The sequence below is a fragment of the Plectropomus leopardus genome, chromosome 4 (genome assembly GCF_026936395.1).
Source record: "Plectropomus leopardus strain MGB_pleo_1.0 chromosome 4, ASM2693639v1, whole genome shotgun sequence".
NCBI classification, from domain to species: Eukaryota; Metazoa; Chordata; class Actinopteri; order Perciformes; family Serranidae; genus Plectropomus; species Plectropomus leopardus.
This window is the reverse complement of record NC_142179.1, coordinates 2048382-2068200: the sequence shown is the minus strand read 5'-3', so window position 1 is coordinate 2068200 and position 19819 is coordinate 2048382. Positions and strand designations below refer to the sequence as shown.

The 19819-nt window shown below is 40.2% G+C and overlaps 1 protein-coding gene across 2 annotated transcripts in view; it reads right to left on the bottom strand.

Annotated features, from left to right (window-relative positions):
• prdm6 (PR domain containing 6) overlaps nt 1-19819 on the bottom strand; it is a 118790-nt gene that overhangs the window by 6405 nt on the left and 92566 nt on the right. Inside the window, exon 8 of one of the 2 annotated variants that reach the window (XM_088076243.1) lies at nt 5872-6058. In XM_088076243.1, the coding sequence (XP_087932369.1) occupies nt 5878-6058 (181 nt within the window). In that variant the 3' untranslated portion in view covers nt 5872-5877. The remainder of the gene's footprint in view (nt 1-5871; nt 6059-19819) is intronic. The other variant, XM_088076242.1, reaches the window with a different exon arrangement.

Below are 19819 nucleotides of genomic sequence, written 5' to 3'. Positions count from 1 at the left end.
GGCCATGCAGAGAAACATTTTATAATGATTGTGAGTTCAGTTGGGTCCATCATCCAAACACTAAGCAGGTTTGCTTTAATCCTCAAACTGCACAAATTGAAATTGCAAATATAAAACACGCCTGATGGAAACACGTCAATTTTGAAAAAATCTCCCATTTATCGCAAAAACTTTTTTACGCTCACATGAGATGGTAATTCAGGCGATTCAAAAAAGCCATTTTTGTCAAATCTGCAATGGAAACATTGTCTCATAGTCTTTTCTAGGTCACATGATGCTGTGTCTGTGTGCTCGTCAGTAGGAACTGGCTCCCTCATGATGCAGCAGGAGCTACAAGAGCTGTTATTGCATCACATAACTCTGAGAAAGTTTTGAATCTACAGTTCCTCTGTGAAATCGTGGACTACATCTCCCAGAAATCCCTCATACGTGGCCGCGCCCTCGTATAAGGGGCTCGCCTTTCCATCACGGCTCCATAACACGCCTAAGTGGCCTTGGATCGGAAATAATGACGGCTAGTGCGGCGGCTGCAATAGAAATAAAGCTGCTGATGTTTGAACATCCATCGCCATGGTTACTGGGATGTTATCACCAGAGGAGAACCCAGCGTGCAGGAAATGTTCCCACAACGTTGGCAAATGTTAAAGTTGCAGTAATGTTTTAAAGAAAACATTTTTAATCTAATGTTCAAAGAACATGTTAAGGATGTTTATCATTTCAAATAATGTTCCTTTAAGGTTAAATGCTGACTAAGACGTAACGTTTTAGCTGCAACATTGTGAGGATGTTTTGGCGATGTTTAGAGGTGACAGATCTTTTATAAAACATTCCCACAATGTTACATGAGAACAAAAGAAGAACGTTTTCATAGCAACATTCAGAACATGTTATTAAGGACTGAGATTAAAGAACAAAAATGTAATGTCATATGTTTACAAAACTAAAAAATTTTTAAACATTTTTGTTAAACATTACGTTACATTCATGTTACCTGAGAACATTCTAGGAGCTAAAAGAAAACGTGCCGCTGAAAATGTTACCAAAACGTTACTAAAACGTTGCATTGGTTGCATTGTAACATTCTCAGAACGTTTTAGAACTTAAAATTGCTGGCTGGGAAGTCGCAAAACATCGAAAAATGAAAACGCAGTCATCTCCCATTTTTGTGTTATCGACATTACGAAAATATGGCTTAAGTTTCGAACAAACCCGGAAACCTGCCTCGTGCTGCAATTTTTCACGTCAAACTTTACTGAAGTTCAGTTCCCCAGAAAAGCTTCGCCCCCTCAAGAGAACCTGCTTATCGTGGTGAATTTAATTAAATGAGCTAATTCTGGTTCAACATTTTGCAGTTTGAAACGTCATCATGACTTTCGCCGTAAGAAGCATCGTCTAATCGTAACCAACGACGAGCTACTAAAGAAACTTTTCATCAGAAGGATACCGACACAAATCACAACATGACATCGAATCCTGAAACCACGTCTAAGGAAAGATTTTTTTATACAAAACAGAAATATAGAAAAGCCAAATATATTCAGAGAACGAGGAAAATAAAAGTGCAGCAGGAGTAAAGTTTCACTCCATAAATTCAGAAACTTTAACATCTTCAAAACTGAATCTGGTGGATATAAAAACTTTAAATGAAAACATCTAATGAAATAGTTTGAGGTACTTTCGGCATGAAAGCCAAATACTGAACAAATGTGTGCGTGAGGCGTCCGCCAGGCTCGTAAACAGCTGCGTTCTCTCTGGAAAGATCTTCCATCTCTCATTTTGTAAATTTTCTCACAGCGCAAGAAAAACAAAACAGAGCCCCGACTGAACCGGAGCGCTCTGCCCCGAAGGTGGACGCTCCTGCTGTAACTCCGTCTGTAAATTTACAAAAACCACAACAGCTACCGACATCAAAGCCGCTCTGAAGCTCCTCTGTCACAGCGACTTATCCAGCAGGACAGACACGAGGACGCTGCTCCGGCAGAACAAAGAGCAGCTGAAACGCGGCTGGCTGCAGTCCGCTGCCTATCGACCGGCCGGCGTCTGTTACCGCTCGCCTCCTTCTTCTTCTTCTGTCAGCGGGCGAAAATAACGGCGAGCAGTTTTGTCCTGACAAAACGACAGAGGCGGCTTTAATCACTTTCCCCTCAAGCTTCAGTGGAGCTTCAGCTCACCTCTTATCTTAATCTCTTCTATAAAACGGGGACACGGCGGGAAGTAAACAGATTGTGTTCAGTCACAGATTGAAGGGACTGATGGGACCAAAAGGAGGCAGAGAGACAAGTGAGACAAGTCTCCAGAGACACAACGCTTTAAATTTACTGTCTGAGCATCCAGGCGGCACAAAAACAGCTTTTACGACTAAATTCTACCCAAAATCTGACGCTGCTCAGTTGTGATTAACTGCACATTTTCTAAGTTTGACAGCAGAGAGACAGCAGACCAGGGACAAGTCTCAGCGGCCTGTACATGTTTCTGGGACTGTGGGACATTTCTAGGGTTTTAGTATGTTTATAGGATGACTTTAGGACATTTCTAGGAGTTCAGGACATTTCTAGGGTTTTATGTCCTGTTTAGGATTTTAGGGCCTGTCTACAGTGTTAGGACATTTCTTGGATTTTAGGACATTTCTTGGATTTTAGGACATTTTACGGATTTTAGGACATATCGAAGATTTTAAGGCATCTCTAGGATTTTCGGAAATTTATAGGATTTTCTGACATCTCTAAGATGACATTTCTTGGATTTGAGGACATATCCAGGATTTTAAGACATTTCTTGGATTTGATTTCTTGGATTGTTGAACAATGCCTAGATTTAAGACATTTCTATAATTTTGGGATATTTCTATAATTTTAGGACATTTCTTGGATTTTAGCATATTTAACAGTAAGTCGTTTTCCCTATTGCATACCAGCTTCCTCTAAAAGCCTCAACATCTGCCCTTATAAAGAGTTTAGTGCTTATAGGATACTTAAAATGAAGTGGGATTCACCATTCAGCACGTCCAGACCTGGATCTGAAGCTGGCTTCTCTTACTTTTTCTCAGAAACAGTAAATTAAAAAGAAAAGTGAGAGAAATTTCAAAGACTGTTGCTGCATGAGGCCCAACGTGTCTCTCAATATGGGACTGGACACGGACTTTTTAACGCTGCTTTCATGATAAAAACAGTAATAAAGCCAAAAAGTTATCTAACATGTCTTCAACTCAGCTTTTTTAGTTACAAAACTACTCTGATTACTATGTCCTTGTCCAGTCGTAGAGCTGTTAAAGATATTTGTGTCACGGGGAGCTGAGGGGAACCTCTGGGAATCTTCGGAGGTGCTACTGCAAACTGACCGTTGACCTCTAACTGTGGGACACTGAAACAGAAACTGTCAGTGTAGTTTGTAGAAAATAAATCTGAATGAGATTATGAAGATAATGAGATCTCTCTGCCTCCTTCAGTCCTCAGGCGGACGCTTGAAGTCGTGACTGAACAGAAAACAGAAGAAAAGTTGAGCAGCGGAGAAAACGGCGGCAGCAGTCTGACAGCCTCCACAGTCCAGCGAGTCTCCGCGCTGAAAAGCTGCCGACCACACAGATTCCTGCCTCCGTCTCCTCAGCCGGGAAAATAAAGTTGAGCGTTTTCCTCCTGACAAAGTGACAGTGGCAGCTTTAATCTATTCGCCGCACCGTCCGAAAGGAGATAACTCCCCGAGGCCATCGATCCGCTAAAGATTTCTGACGCCCGTCCGTGATTGTCTTTGTCCCGCTCTGCCTCCACCGAGACTCTGAAGTGCTGATGAAAAGGTTCGGGGGGTTTCCTCCGATTGCTTATTAAGAACGCTGATTTGTTTTAACCGGATTTCTCGCCGGCGCTTGTCGTTTCACTTTTTACACCGTGATCTCTTGTTCCTGCGCGCGCTTTCTCTCTCTGGTTTTCTCGCTCATTCCTCTCGCCCTCTCGCTCCTCACGTCAATGACGAGTTCGGATTTCTCTGATTGCTTATTAAGGACATTAATTTGTTTCCCTCTGCTGTCCCCTGATACTCGTCCTTTAGGTTCCCGTCAACTCAAATCCCTTATTTTGCTTTCCTCACTTTCTTTAATACCTCTTACTCTTTCCCCTCCGTCCTCTGCCTGAGCGCTGACCTCTGCGTCCACAGGGGGAATCTTTATTGTCCTCCACCGCTGACGAGATGACAGCGTGACAACGGCGGCTTCCAGAAAGCCCTAATTGCGGTGTGGCTCGCCCTCTAATTATTTTAGTCTTCGCAGAGTAAAAGAAATGGAAATGAGCCGTCTCGGTGTGCAGAGATTCATTACCGGGCTGCTAACTGCTGCGATCGAGCTGCTTCTGTATTTACACTGAGAGGTGCTCTCGTCCGCTGTGATTTACGACGAGCAAAAACACCAAAACAACAAGGAGATTTTCCTCCGACGTCACAGGAAGTCACTGAATAAGGAGAGCGAAGGTCAGAGGTCACAGCAGCCGTGACAGCAGACGTGACAAAATATTCACACGACCACAGAGGGATCACGAAAAATAAAAAAGGCAGTTTTGCACTCCACTTCCACCTGATTTATGTCGTAAAACCAAAATTCTCATAATACATGGAATTACTATGAAACATGCAACATCAAAAATAACACTGAGTCCAAGGGGACGTTGATGCCAAATTTGAGTAAGTTTACTAAAAACATGCCTGAGATATCGCTTTAACAACAATGAGACAAATATAAGGTCACTGTGACATTGACCTTTGACAACTGAAATCACCTAATCCTTTAGTTTACTTGAACGTTTGTGCCAAATTTGAAGGAATTCCCTCAAGGTTTTCTTGAGATATAGTGTTCACAAGGATGAGACACAAAAGGTCACAGGGACCTTGACCTTTAGCTGTCAACTACCTAAATCTAATCAGCTCATAACCGAGTCAAAATGAATGTTTGTGCCAAATTTGATGAAATTTTTGAGGACATTCTTAAGATATCGCTTTCACAAGAATGAGAAAAATCGAAGGTCACTGTGACCTTGATCTTTGACCATCAAATTAAACACCTTTTCCTTGAGTCTACTTTAACGTTTGTGCCAAATTTGAAGGAATTCCCTCAAGGTTTTCTTGAGATATAGCATTCAAAAGGATGACACAAAAGGGTCACAGGTACCTTGACCTTTGACCACCAAAATTGTGGATGGTTGTTTTAAATCTGAAGAAATTCCCTTGAGGCGTTCGTGAGATACTTAATTCTTTTAACAGTTACTGCTGCGCTTCACTCCAGAGGGAAGAACCCTGAAGGCCCGAAGGAACCTCGTATTTATATCAAATTTATATTTTTTTTGTATTTCACTTTAATTTTGATTACATCTATAATCTGACTGCTCCCACCTGCGTCTATGATTTCTTGTGCTCTCCTTGTAGTCGACGTACAGGACAACTTTTATCTTTTACACCTTAACTTCCCATATTTTTTTATGTTTTTATTATTAAAAAAAAAAGTTTAATCACTTTTATTTCTTCCTTGTCCTTCTTTATTTTTTATCTCTTTAAGTCTCCTTTTTCTCCTCTAATATATAGATATATTTTATATATAAAATTTGTTCATTAAATTTTATAAAACCCTTTGAAAATCATTTTTTTAACGATAAAAATGATTACACAAGGAACCTTACTGAGTTAGTTCTTTAAGGCGCGGTTGCTTTGTTTTTTTTTTGTTTTTTTTTCGTGGTTGTTTTCTGTTTACATGATTTTTAGAAAAAGTGACATCCTGGCGGCTCAGATGGCAGCAGGTGGTGGCGAGGGTGTCGGCGGGCGGTTAAGAGGACGTCGGCGGGCGTTAGCCGGGAGCAGAGGAGGGGGGATGGGCTGGATGGGTGGGGGGGTACTCACTGTTACTTACTTGAACGGCTTCTCCCCGGTGTGCGTGCGGATGTGGTTGTTGAGCGTCGTGGCGCCGGCGAACGCGCGGCCGCAGTATCCGCATTTGAAGGGTCGGTCGCTGGAGTGCGTCACCACGTGGTTCCTAAGATCTGACGGCTGGGAGAAGGACTGGGAGCAGTGGCCACACTGGTACGGTCTGACAGAGACAGAAAGACAAAAAAACGTTGGTGTGTTAGTGTCTTTGTGATCCAGGTCCTGGAAGGTAAATAAAGATAATCTGCAGATCTGTAAATGGGCTAAATTTAGTTTTGAAAGTAATTTCTTGGAGGTACATTGAAATTCTGCTGCCAGCGCTGCAGTTAGAGGTTACTGTAATTCATTAAACCTTTGGGGCCAGGGCAAATGTGCTTAATTTCTTTAAAAAAAAAAAAAAAACAGGAGGAGGGCCATGAGCAGCTGAAGAAATAACTCAGAAATTAGCAAGAATTTAATAAAAAAGCACATGGAAATTGCCTGAAAATAAGCAAAAACAAACCAAACTACAAACAAACAAACAAAAAAACAGGCAAAAAAACCAACCAAAAAAAAAGTAAAAATAAATAAATAGAAAAAACAAGAAAGCAACCTGAAAACTTTCCAAAACTTTTAATGTTTTTTACTGATTCCGTGACTTTTTCCGGCCTGGAAAAAATGTGTTTGTGAAAATCCATGACCTTTCCAGGTTTTTCATGTCCATGGGAAAACTGTAGAGCTCTGTTTTGTCTCTAGTTTTTGGGTACTGTTATTTACTTAAAAAAAGAAAAAGACCTAGAAATTGGCAAAAAAAACCCTGTTAAAAACACAGTAAAAAAAAAAGAAGAGAAAACAAAGAAACAACCTGAAAAACAATTTAAACAATTTCATCACACATAACAAAATTCAATGACTTTTCTAAAACTTCCAGGCCTGAAAAAACATGTTTGTGAAAACCATGACTTTTCCAGGTTTTTCACAACCTTGGGAACACTATAATTGTTTTATTGTTATTATTCTCTGATTGGTGTTAACGTCTCTTTTTTTGGCAACTTTTTTGTTCTATTTCCTTTTTTGTTTTTGTTGAGTTTTACTCGTTCCAAATTGAGGCGTCGGGACAGCGAGTGTCGGATTGTAAAGCGCCCGAGGCAAACGTGTGATTTTCTGCTAAAAAAAAGACGCACACAGGTTTACACAAACATGCAGCGATGCACATAAACAAGCAGAATGTAAACAAACAAACACAGAAAGACAAACACAGCTGTTTACACACACACACACACAAAACAAACAATACAGACACGTAAATACACAGAAACAGATAAAGAGGCAAGAGGCAAAGTCCACACACACACACACACACACACACACACACATGCACACACACACACACACACACACACACACACACACACACACACACACACACACACATACAGACAGGGCAGGGGAAGTCGGACAGTGCTCTGGTTACCATGGCAGCATGACCCTCATCAACAATGCAGGCTGAGATCACGAATGGACCATTTATCACTGTGTGTGTGTGTGTGTGTGTGTGTGTACGTGTGTGTGTGTAGTAAGAGAGAAAGAGAGAGTAACAGAACAAGAAGATAAAGATAGACATAAAGAGATGTGGTGTGTGTGTGTGTGTGTGTGGAGCTGTGTGGGAGTGAATCCGACCGAAACAAACGACCAAACAATAGCTGCGTGTCTGCTAATAGAGTGTCCAGCTTCCATAAAGCAGCAGATCTAATCTCACCCTGTTTCTATTTACTGAGCCGAACACACACACACACACACACACACACACACACACACACGTATACACACACACACACACATACACACACACACACACACACACGTATACACACACACACACACACACACACACACACACACACACACACACACACACACACACACGTATACACACACACACACACACACACAGCCTGCTGCTGACATTATCTGGGTATTTGGTTTTAACGTGCAGGACACTTACAGTGAGATCACAGTCTCTCCTCGTATCTCACGTTTACAGATTAATTTAAAATAAATATTATCCAAAGAAGTAGCAACTTTAGGCACAAACAAAAATATCTAACATCATTTAACCTTTTGATGGTGGAAGAGTTTTACTTTGTTGACCAATTTGTGACCGACATCAGCACGAACACTGACGCTCATTTGGTCCAAATTTTAAGTAGCAGACTGTGCTCTCTCTCCCTCTCTCTCTCTCTATATATATATATATCTATGTATACACAGTAGATATATAGATGTTTTGTTTTTCCTTTTGACTTAATGCCTTGGGGTAAATTTGTATAAATAAACTAACATTACCATCACTACTGTCATTACGACACTTAACCCTGATCTTAATTTAATATAATTAACTCTGTAAGCTGAGCAGTTTGGCTAGATTTCTCTCAAAAACACTGGAATATATATATATATATATATATATATATATATATATATATAAATAGTTAGTTTTTCCCTTAGACATTTTTCCCTAAATGTCCCACTTTTTTTTCTTGCAATTTTTGAAACATTTCCTCCCAAATTGCTTGTTAACTTCTTTTCCATGTTTATGACAGAAATAGAAACATTTTGCTCAAATGTCAAAGGTGTAAATATTTTATTTTAAAACTGATGTGGCTCCAGCATTCAAAGCGTTAAAGAAGGTGTTTTGTTTTCCAGCTAAACAGCATTTTAACTTTGCATCCCTAAATGCAGCTTTTAACACCATTTGCTGTTTGTAGAAATGAATATAATGTACGTGTTTAACCCTCTGAGTAATACACACACACATATTTACATGCCCCTCGCTGCACCTTGTTTTTTACTGCGTATTACTGCGCCGGTAGTTAAAATGTCTCTGCAGCGGTGCGAGCGGGACAAATTCCCGTGTGCCGCCCGCACTCGGAAAATAAAGCGATTCTTATTCTGAAACCAATAAGACAAAACTCTGACATCAGTGCCTTACAAATAGGTAAACAGCCCAGAACTAGAATAAAACAAATAGACCAACATCTTCACCGCGCCAATAAATCACAAACACCTACTGGACCCTGAGAGGATGTGGACACACACACACTTAAACACACACACAGAGGAAAGTAATAAGAGTAAAATAGTGTAATATAAAATCGAAAAATTCTCACTTGCAGTTTTCCACATAAAAGGCGTCTCGCCGTGGGGGTCGGTTCATTTATCAGCCGGCTGGTCTATAAGTTCACGCCTCAGTGGGCCGCACCACTATTTATTAGGTGGGTTTTCTATGAAGAGCTGCATTGATTGTGAATAGTTTAAGTTGATGAATGTGTGGATATTATTTATTAAGGCAGCAGGCCGGGAGATTAATGCTCGGTTATTGTTTATTACAGTGCAGAGAGGAGGAGGAGGAGGAGGAGGAGGAGGAGGAGGTGAAGCACAAACACCTCCATCACACACACACACTGTCACAGGTACGTGCATATGCAACCAAAATATGTGCACACACAAGCACATGCAAATATGCTCCTGTGCACAGATGAACCGTATTTTGCACACACATGCATGAATAAACACAGATATTTGGGGTATTTGTACTATAATGTAGCATAAACCTCAGTTTGACCACAACAAAAAACCACAACATCAGTAAATTCTGAAGCCTCTGAGAACCCAAATCACCAAAAACTTTCTTAATATGTAAATATTAATTTTTTTAAAAAAGTCAAAAAATGAATTTCAAACAAATTTGAAATATTAGTTTTTCCTCAGTTTCCTGAAGTTGGGTTGATTTGGGCGGATTTAGGCAGAAAAGAGAATGCCAGTCTACTGTTTCCTACAAGTAAAACACACCATGGCAAAATCCTGGAAATTTATAATTAAGGGTTAATATTCCACCTTTGTTCAGATATGAAGGGCGTTTTATGAATTAGCTGCAGAAGTCTTAATGCTGTGATGACAATATAAGTGAAAATAGTCTTATTTGCTGTTTCTTCTTTTCTTTTTCTTTATCATTTGGACCATCAATAATTGTATAGATGGCAACTAAGACCATCAAAGTCCAGCAAGAACTGGGTCACAACCATTTAAGACCATCAAAGACCAGCATGAACTGGGACACAACCATTTAAGACCAGCATGAACTGGGACACAACCATTTAAGACCATCAAAGACCAGCATGAACTGGGTCATAACCATCAAAGACCAGCATGAACTGGGTCATAACCATCAAAGACCAGCAAGAACAAGACCATCAAAGACCAGCATGAACTGGGACACAACCATTTAAGACCAGCATGAACTGGGACACAACCATTTAAGACCATCAAAGACCAGCATGAACTGGGTCATAACCATCAAAGACCAGCATGAACTGGGTCATAACCATCAAAGACCAGTAAGAACTGGGTCACAACCATCAAAGACCAGCATGAACTGGGTCACAACCATTTAAGACCACCACAGACCAGCAAGAACTGGGACACAACCATCTAAGACCATCAAAGACCAGCAAGAACTGGGTCACAACCATTTAAGACCAGCAAGAACTGGGTCACAACCATCTAAGACCATCAAAGACCAGTAAGAACTGGGTCACAACGATCTATTACCTCGGTGCAGAGTAATTTGAATCGGTGTTTTAGCTGCTTAGGAGGAGATGGAGGGTAATCAGTGACGACGGTTCATGGCATCTCGCCGGTTAAAGAGCTGAAATTACCGCGTTCACCCGGGTTTTGCGTTCCCATCTATGCCGATCAGAGCTGGAGGTGATAAAAACCCGTGTCCACTGCAGAGTCATATGACCCGGGTGTGAATGGCGATTGTATGCATTCCCATTGCATTCCATTCCCAAGTTTTCTGTGCAGTGGGAACGAGGGTTAACACCATCAAAGACCAGCTAAAACTGGCTAAAACCAACTAAAGCCAGAACCAGCTGGTTTAAGCTGGTTTTTGATCTTCCTCTGTTGGACTTCCTCTGTCCGACCAACGGTCCAAAATCCAAATTTATAATATAAAAGAAGAAAATCCTCACGATAGAGAAGCTTTAATAGCAAATGTTTGACATTTATGTTTGAGAAATGACTCATTCTTCCTGATTATCACCTTTTCTTTCACTTATATTCTCTACAACCGCTGAGTTTTTCGGTGATAATCCTGATCAGAATCAAACCTGCTCCAGAGCGGCCTCTCTCTCGGTGCCCGTTATCATCTCACGGTTGTTCGCGGTCTGACAGTGTTACAGTCTGTCGACAGCACAGACAGCCAAATATGTTGAGAGTCAACACGGCGACGGGGGAACAAAAACACTAAATAGACGCTTCGATTTGGTTCACAGGAAAACTAATAATACTCGGTTTGGACGGACGGTGAGAGCAGAACCGGCTGCCATGTTTTTCCCACTTAGCCTCATCTGTGCGTGTGCGTGTGTGTGTGTGTGTGTATGTGTGTGTGATCTATAAAATTAGTCATTTTCAACACGTCTGCGAAACACAGTTCAGGACAATAAACCTTGTGTCACCTTTCAACACAACATGTGGTAACAACAACAGAGTCCGTGTCAACGTGTCGCTGTGTCCACACCTTTAACACATGAGCTGATGAAAGAGACAGTGTGTGTGTGTGTGTGTGTGTGTGTGTGTGTGTGAGAGAAACCCTAACTGTGTGCCAGCCAGCTCCTCACAGCTCTGACTATTAAGACTACATGGGAATGAAGTTTCTTGGCACACACTGGTGTTTTCATTTCATCAGAGAGGTCAGAGGTCAAGAAGGTGGTCGGGAGCGAGGAGAGCGGGAGGTAACGGCCTCCTGCTGACGGCAGGAGGAAAAACTCTCACCACGGCAAATTTTAAAATGGAAAACGGACCATCAGTCATTCGACCACTAAAAGAGCTTTCCAAGCCAATCAAATCCAATCCAAATGTATTTAATAATAAATATAAAATAGCACAAATGACATTAAAGAGGACAAAAACCAAGAAAACCCAAGCTATTTAAAAAGGCAATAAAACCACAAGGTAAATAATATGCTACAACGGCAACACATGTAGATGCAGCAGCCAGTAGCTCCTCAAACCCTTGCTATTTTTTTGCTATATTTTGCTATTTTTTCGACTCTATGGCCTCATGCTAAAGCATGACTTTTCTACAACAGAGAAGCACTTATCAACATCGGGAAAAGTTGTGTGGAGTTTGGACTGAATGCAGTAAACAGTGAGAGAATCCCGACCAATGACATACACCGAGCGGCCAGTCAGACCCGGACAAAGAGTGGGAGGAGAGCCTGCATCAGGGCGAGGCTCACTGCCTTGGTCCAAGAGCTGCTCCTCTACCAAACCTTCTTCTGGCTAATATCCGCTCAAAGAGGATGAGATGTGATTTTAGTTCACTCAGCAACAAATCAGAGACTGCTCTGCGCACATCTCCTCAGAGACATGTTTAACCCCTAACATCCCAGATCAAACTGTTGCACTGGATGGACGGACCTTCTTGGGAGCCACAAGGACACAAGAAAAAATATACACTGCAGGAATTAAATGATGCCATCAGCAGCAACATGCCCAAACAACTGGATAGAATATTCATAGTAGTTGCTGATCTTAATCAACTCATCATTCAACTCCAAAGATGGAGCAGGATCAAGGATTAATGAAATTTTTTTTTAAACTTTGTTTAAAAAATGACTAATAAATCAGCCTTCTACCTTCATCCCAACTCGTCACATGGTGCCGCTCTCTCAGTGACCCTCTGCATCTACTTTTGATGTTTTCAGTATCTTTCTGTGTCAGCTGTGATGGCACATGGCAATCAACACGGACCGCCACGATGGTGAGGTTTAAGCAAAAGAAGCTCATGGTAAGGTGTAGAAAAAAAACAACACATGTCCACTTTGGAAGCAAACTTCGGACACACGAAAGTCAGTTCCTCCTAATCCGCCCGCTCGCTTTGTAAGCGCACTCATGCTCCTTACAGTTAGCGTTATTAACTGACACTGTCCTTCAGCATTTCAGGCGCACACGACCGGTTATGTCTGGCCAAGTTCTCAACTCGCCCGTGCGTGTTGTACGTGGACGTTAACAGTGCTGTCTGGCCGTCTGCCGCTGTACAATAACAACGCCGCCGGTTCTGTCCAAGCGTGTTCGGCGTCATGCTTGTATACTGAAAACACCGACAGAGCGGACGCACTTGGCGAGTTTAGAGAGAGAATGGGCTGAAGCCACACCCACCCCAAAACCTCTACTACTACTACTACTACTACTACTACTACTACTACTGCTACTGCTACTACCACTACTACTACAAAAAAAGAGTAAAGTTCTCAGAGTTCCCACACATTTACAAACGAGAAAACTTCTCAACTTTTTCATGACTTATTAAAAAGTCTGACAGCAGCACGAGAAAAGTGACGTTTCAAGGGTTAAATGGTTTAAAGTGGATTTTGGACTCAACCTCTAGGCCTTGGTGAATGTGTGTGTGTGTGTGTGTGTGTGTGTGTGTGTGTGTGTGTTTGCAGCATGCAGCGATGCAGAGTGAAGTGTGTTGATTGACCCGTGCGGAGTCGGTCTAATCCATACAGAGTTATATCTGCGCTGTGAGGACGACTCGTCTGTCCGCCTGTGTATGAAGACATTATTCCCCCCGAGACCAGCAGCTATAAATCACTGCTCCCGCCTCGTCAATACACAATCAATGGCTCTCTGAACACACACTCTCCCACACACACACACACACACACACACACATACACACACACATACTGTATGTTTGTGAGCAAATAAAATCAGCCGTACAAACACACCAAACTCTTTCCTTCCATTACTTTTCTCTCTGTCTTTTCCTCCAAACATCCATCTCTCTTTATGTTTCTCTCTTTCTTTCTCTCTTTCTTTCTCTCTTTGACTCTATTGATCAACCTATTAAAGCAGAAAGCTCACATAATGTCCTCTAATCAACCAGCTGTACTCATCAAATGAGCCCAGAACAAAAAAACAAGCAAACAGCCGATATCATGTCATCGTGAGGGCCGGCGCAGAAACACGTATTCACAGCGCTCGCTTAACCCTTTAAAACCTGAGCAAACTGGCTTGGTTTCTCTGAAAAAGAGTACAAAAACACAAAAAACAAAAAAAGCAAGAAATCAGCAAAAAGTTACAAGAAAATTACTTAAAAATAAGCCAAAAAAGGTCAAACAAATAAACAAAACAAAAAAAAGACAAAAACAAGTGAAAAAAATGTACAATTTGTTGTCTGTATCATTTTAAATACATAATTATAATAATTATGAATACAGTTTTCTGGACATTTTTCCTTTTTTTTTAAAAAAAAATTCTCCCCTTTAAAAAAAAGATAAAGAAATCTGATAGTCAGGTTTTGCTCATGCCTTGAAAATTTAAGTGCCATAAAATAAAACTGAATAAACACATCCAATTTAACTTTTTAAAACCTGAGCAAATTGGGTTGATTTTTTTTTTTAAATCTGGGAAGATTGGTAACATTGGTAAAAAGTGACAGGAAAATTATCTAAAAATAAGCAAAGAAAAATAAAATCAAATAGGACGAAAAATTAGGAAATTACCTGAGAAAACTGCTTTAAAATTATAATAATAATCCTGTATAATTTTTTTTAAATTAACATTGTGATAATCATAATTCTTTTTTTCCCCTTTGCGTTTTTAAAAAATATTCGAAATATACTTATTTCTTGCAAAGTTGCTCGTTGCTTTTTTCCCGTGTTTTAGAAAGAAAGGTTATTATTATTAAGATTAAGTCAAAGTCACACTCTCCTGAAAACTTACTGCAACTGAGCCAGAAAAACCTGAAATTTTCCGTAACAACATTACATAAACCTTTTATTAAAGATGTTTAAACTCGACCGTATGCAGACAACAACAACACAAAGTAGGTTTTCATTATGGCGGCAAACATGACAGATAAAAATAGACTTTGAAGGAATTTCTACGAGCCCGTCCATCACTGTGACGGATCATTATTAGTAACTCCTGCGGCTACACGCTGGGAAAAAAAGAATAAAGTCATTTTTCAACACATCTGTGTGACCAGCAGGGACAACACACATCTGTGTTAGTGTTAAATGCAAATATGTCCTCAGAGCTGCGTGATAAATCTCCTGAATGTCAACAGTCTTGTTTCAGCCTGACATGCAAACATTAAATGTCATTATTGTGGATTTTCTCTGCTCGCAGAGCAGCAAGCGAGCCTTCAGCGCACATTAAAACATGTCGCATCTTGCATCGATAAATAATTTATATTTTGAGACATTACTTTGATTACTATCAAACAATTATGAGCATCTCCAGATCGTCATATTTAAGCTAAAACCTTAAAGGAAGGCTCCTTGATGAGCGTGCAGTTACAGTGCAGGTCTTGAGAAGGTTTGTGTTTAATTTAACTGTGTGGACACAGTTCAGCCTGACGGTGGTTTACTTTATGAATCAGTGAGAGAGTATTAGCAATATTTCAAAAATACAGAATGACTCCACTATAAAGTGTATTATTTTATGTTGATTTTTTCTTTACCAATTACAAAATATGCAAAAAACAGAATTAAAGACATTTTACTGGGGTCGGTGGTGATATCGCCAAAAACCTGCCATTTAATGGTTTAAAAAATTAATAAATATGTGTTATTCATGATTAGGACTGATGTTAGTTAAAAAATGTACTCAATGAAAGTAGAAAATAATATTAATGTGTAATATTTTTTAAAGTTTGATTTTTAAAAGCAAATTTTGCAAAATGAATGTGTTTAATATGAAAGTGGGTAACAATGTCACTAATAATATTTGATAGTGTTTTTTGTTTCATTTTATTTTATTTATATTGATATTTGATTGATTAATTGGTGAATTAATTGTTATCTTTGTTTACTATTTTTAAAGTAGTTAGTAAACATTGTTTAGTCATTCACGTATTTTTACCCCCCAAAAAACACATCAGCGTTCAAAAAAACAAACATGACGTTGCTTCTACGTGAAATTGACCCGACGTTTCAAAGCGCGGCGGATAACTTACAATAAAAAACATAAAAAATGTTCAGCTGTGTTGTTCAAACAGCAAATATCACCATGGTAATTTAAAAAAAAATTATATTTGGGGTAAGGTCTCGCCTCGTCTCAGCTCGTGTTTTTTTAGGTTTTCCAACATTTAACACGCTCCGTTCTTCATGTGAGATTATTGCAGCCGTTACATGAGTAATAAATAATAATTAAATGTTTAACTGTAACACTGGAAAAACTTTTAGAAAACCTGTGCTGCGGCCAAACACTGACAGGGCACTGCTAACAAACGACAAAATTAACATTTAATTCCTCCATTAAGTCATCTGTGTGATGACGGACGCTTTCACTGAGATCTAAAGCGTCCGTCCTCTGATATACAGGCGTGATTTTGTCCGTATACACATACATGCTTTAATCATAAACTACATGAACCACCAGTGAGAGATCAAAGTGCCCGCCAACAATACTCTATTTTCACGTAATGGCGCTTTAAAACACCAGCGCAGTAAACACATCAATCAGAAGAGCTTATTAATTTTGCTCATTGAAGTGGAGTTTTTTTTGTAAAACGTCAAAGCTGTGAGTAGAAACGCCGTCCATTTATGCTCCGATTTCTCCCGTGATTCATCACTCATCGTCCTCGCAAAACTTAAACAGTATCCTTACACCCCGACACCAGTTTAAAACCGGATCGAAAGCACTTCCAAGGCCTCGTTGACGTAAACAAACTGCTCCTCCGGTGATGGATTTTGTTGAAATGACACACGAGGAGGAGGGGGGGAAAATAAATAAAAAATGACACGGAAGACGAAAAAGTTCCGAAAAAGAAACAGTCAGCAGAAAAAAAGAAAACCTGAAAGAGATGGAGCTGAGAGGAGGTGTGTGGTGTTTTTTTTTAAAAAGCTGATATAAAGAGCCATCAGTCTTCAGCTCCAAATGTTCCCATCAAGTAAACGTCAATAAATATGTATGAAGGGAGAGGAGGAGGAGGAGGAGGAGGAGGAGGAGAGAACTTAAAGAAAAGCCAGCCAGCTATACTGGTTTAATGTCTAAAAACTAAAACTTTTTTCTTTTTTAAAGGTAATACGGATGGATAACTGATTAAAAAACAGTGTATTAATGTACGACCACCTAAAAAGACCCCGAACACCTCCTTGTGGTCCACCAGAGCAGCCCAGTCTCACTCCCAACTTATCAAACACGTCCGCTCTATCTGTACTTTCGGCGCACGAGCGTCAAACCAGAGCCCGTTAAATCAGCTGAGTCTACTTTCCGTCTTCACAGAGACACGGTTAACCCCAAGCGTCCCGGATCGAGCTGTTGCACTGGACAGACGGACCTTGTTGGGAGCCATAAGGACACAAGACTCTGATGCAAATTGAAAAAATGCACTGCAGGAATCGAATGTTGCCATCAGCAGCAACCAGATGGAGATTTTTACGGCAGCTGCTGATTTTAATCAGCTCATCCTTCAACGCCAAAGATGTAGCAGGATCAAGGACGAAAGAAATTTTGTTTATTAAACTTTGTTTAAAAAATGACTAATAAATCTGCCTTTCTTCTGCCTTCTACACAAGATCAAAGACCAGTAAGAAAAACCAGCTATCAGCATAAGCTGCTTTTTAGCTCTTTTTTTCAGCACTGAGCGACAGTGTCAGGTAATAACGTAAACACATCATATAAGGAGCGCTGGCGTGCTTACTGGACGGGCACAAACAACTGACCTTCATGTGGGAGTTCGCTGGTTTCCAGAAACAACACAGCGACCTCAAAGCCAGAGGTCGCTGTGTTGTTTCTAAACCAGAGGTGTCAAACTCATTTTAGTTTGGGGCCACATTCAGCCTATTTAAATGTCAAGCGTGCCGGAGCAGTAAAACCGTCAGATATTTTACAGTTTAACAAACTCGAGGCGTCCTGAACTCACGTTTTGATTTTTGTCTAAAACTGTGGACCAATGATTTTTATGGCTTCTCAATTTTCAGATTTGAAGTAACTGCAAGATAGAAATGTAGGACATTTACCTTGGAATATCTCTAAATGTACACAATTAAAATGCTTGATTTTTGCGTCTGTATGTAGTCGGAGAGTTTAACAACTGAAATGTACCAGTCCATGTCAGGAATTATTGATTCAATTTTTATTTCCACGAACCCAAAAAAATCAGAGAATAAAGACAACTTCCTCACAATATTGTCTCATTTACGTTATCATTTGTCACAGATAAAATCAATCAGGCTTGAAATTTCAAGTGAAGTCATCCTGAGGGCCGGCTCTGGCCCCCGGGCCGTATATTTGAAACCCCTGACCTAAACCTAAGCTGGAACCTCAGAGGCCATTAAAACCCCTTAAGGATCTATAAAACTTCTTCCAAAGGACCAAAACCTTCCCAAAATCCTCCTGAATGACCAGAACAGACTTTTGGACTCGTTTGTTGGAAGGTTTCCATTAACCCTCAAACTGCACAAATTGAAATTGTGAATATAAAATAAGCCTAATGGAAACACGTCAGTTTGTTCATCACAAAAAAGTTACTATGCTCGCATTTATTTTGATGCTGGTTTATGCACTCTGGCACAAATTGTGTACTAAGAGTGCAAAACTTCTTACAAAACTTCCATCATATTTTTTATAGACCGTTTTTGTTGGCACATTATAATTTTATTTTATTTATGTTATTGTTTTTGCAAATTATTTTTATTATCTAACATTTTAATATTTACATATTTTTATATTTGTAATTTTTTTTTTACTATTGTATTGTTCTTTCGCTGCTTATACTTCGTACCTCTTAGCCGCTGTAACACTGTGACTTTCCCCTCTGTGCGACTAATAAAGGATTATCTTATCTTAATTTAACTTTATTTTTACTGCGCATTAAAAATTGGTTGAGGGGCCAGATTTGAACCAATGTTTGAAAGCTGAGCGTCACTGCTCTCTGCAGGGGGTGACGCTGTGATGGGCATACTGGTCTGACCCCAGTCCACTCCAGTGTGAGGCACGGCGAGGCCTCGGAGCTCCAGGTCTGTTTGGCTTGTTCAGCTGAATCTGATCTGCTCCTCCGTCCCATAAAACCTTCCTATTGACAGGCAGCTCCACATCGACCCTCCCTCCCCCCGCCATATCCAGCACACATTTTTCTTCCCTATGAGTATTAGTTTATTGAATAAGTGGCATCTGTTTTCCTGGCCCCGTCACCGTAAGGCGAGGTATTTCTCACTGACGCACAGCGTTGATTTATACGCCGCTCTGACTCTCCCCGCAAAAAAATAAAGCTAAGCAAAAAATTTCCAATACATCCTCCAACACACACACACATCACATCTCCTCTTCCTCCCTCCGTGCTGTATATAATTAAGTTGGCAGATGTTATACACACTCAGACACTTTTACACTCTCTTCACTCTTATCCACAAACTCCCACTTTCTGTCACACACAAACTGTGTGATGATGAGACAACCTCGGGAACAAATTGCTAAACTAAACGTCTGCTTTGCCCGGCTTCCTCTGAAAAACTGCAACAACAAGGTTTTAAAAACTCGAACGCTGTGTCACGTTCATCACGTTAATGCAAATACAAGAGTTCCTGGCTCTGCCGCAGGAGATATACACACTCTGATGCTGTACAAGCGTCATTTGCTTCCATACGCACAAGAAAATGGATGGAAACAGTCTCATTTTATTCTCCTTTAACCCTTTGAAACCTGGAGTGACATTGCTTTTTTAGTGTTGCCTTTCACAAGGATTTAAACCTTTGAACCCTGAGCAAATTAGTGCAAAATCTTTCAAAAACATGGAAAAAAGGCAATAAGAAACTTGGTAAGAAATGTTCAACAAATAAAACTAAAACTGTGTTTAAAAAGCTCAGGGAAAAATGTTTACATTAAAAAGAAGAAAGGCTACAGAGAAACTATGTTTACAGCTAATTAT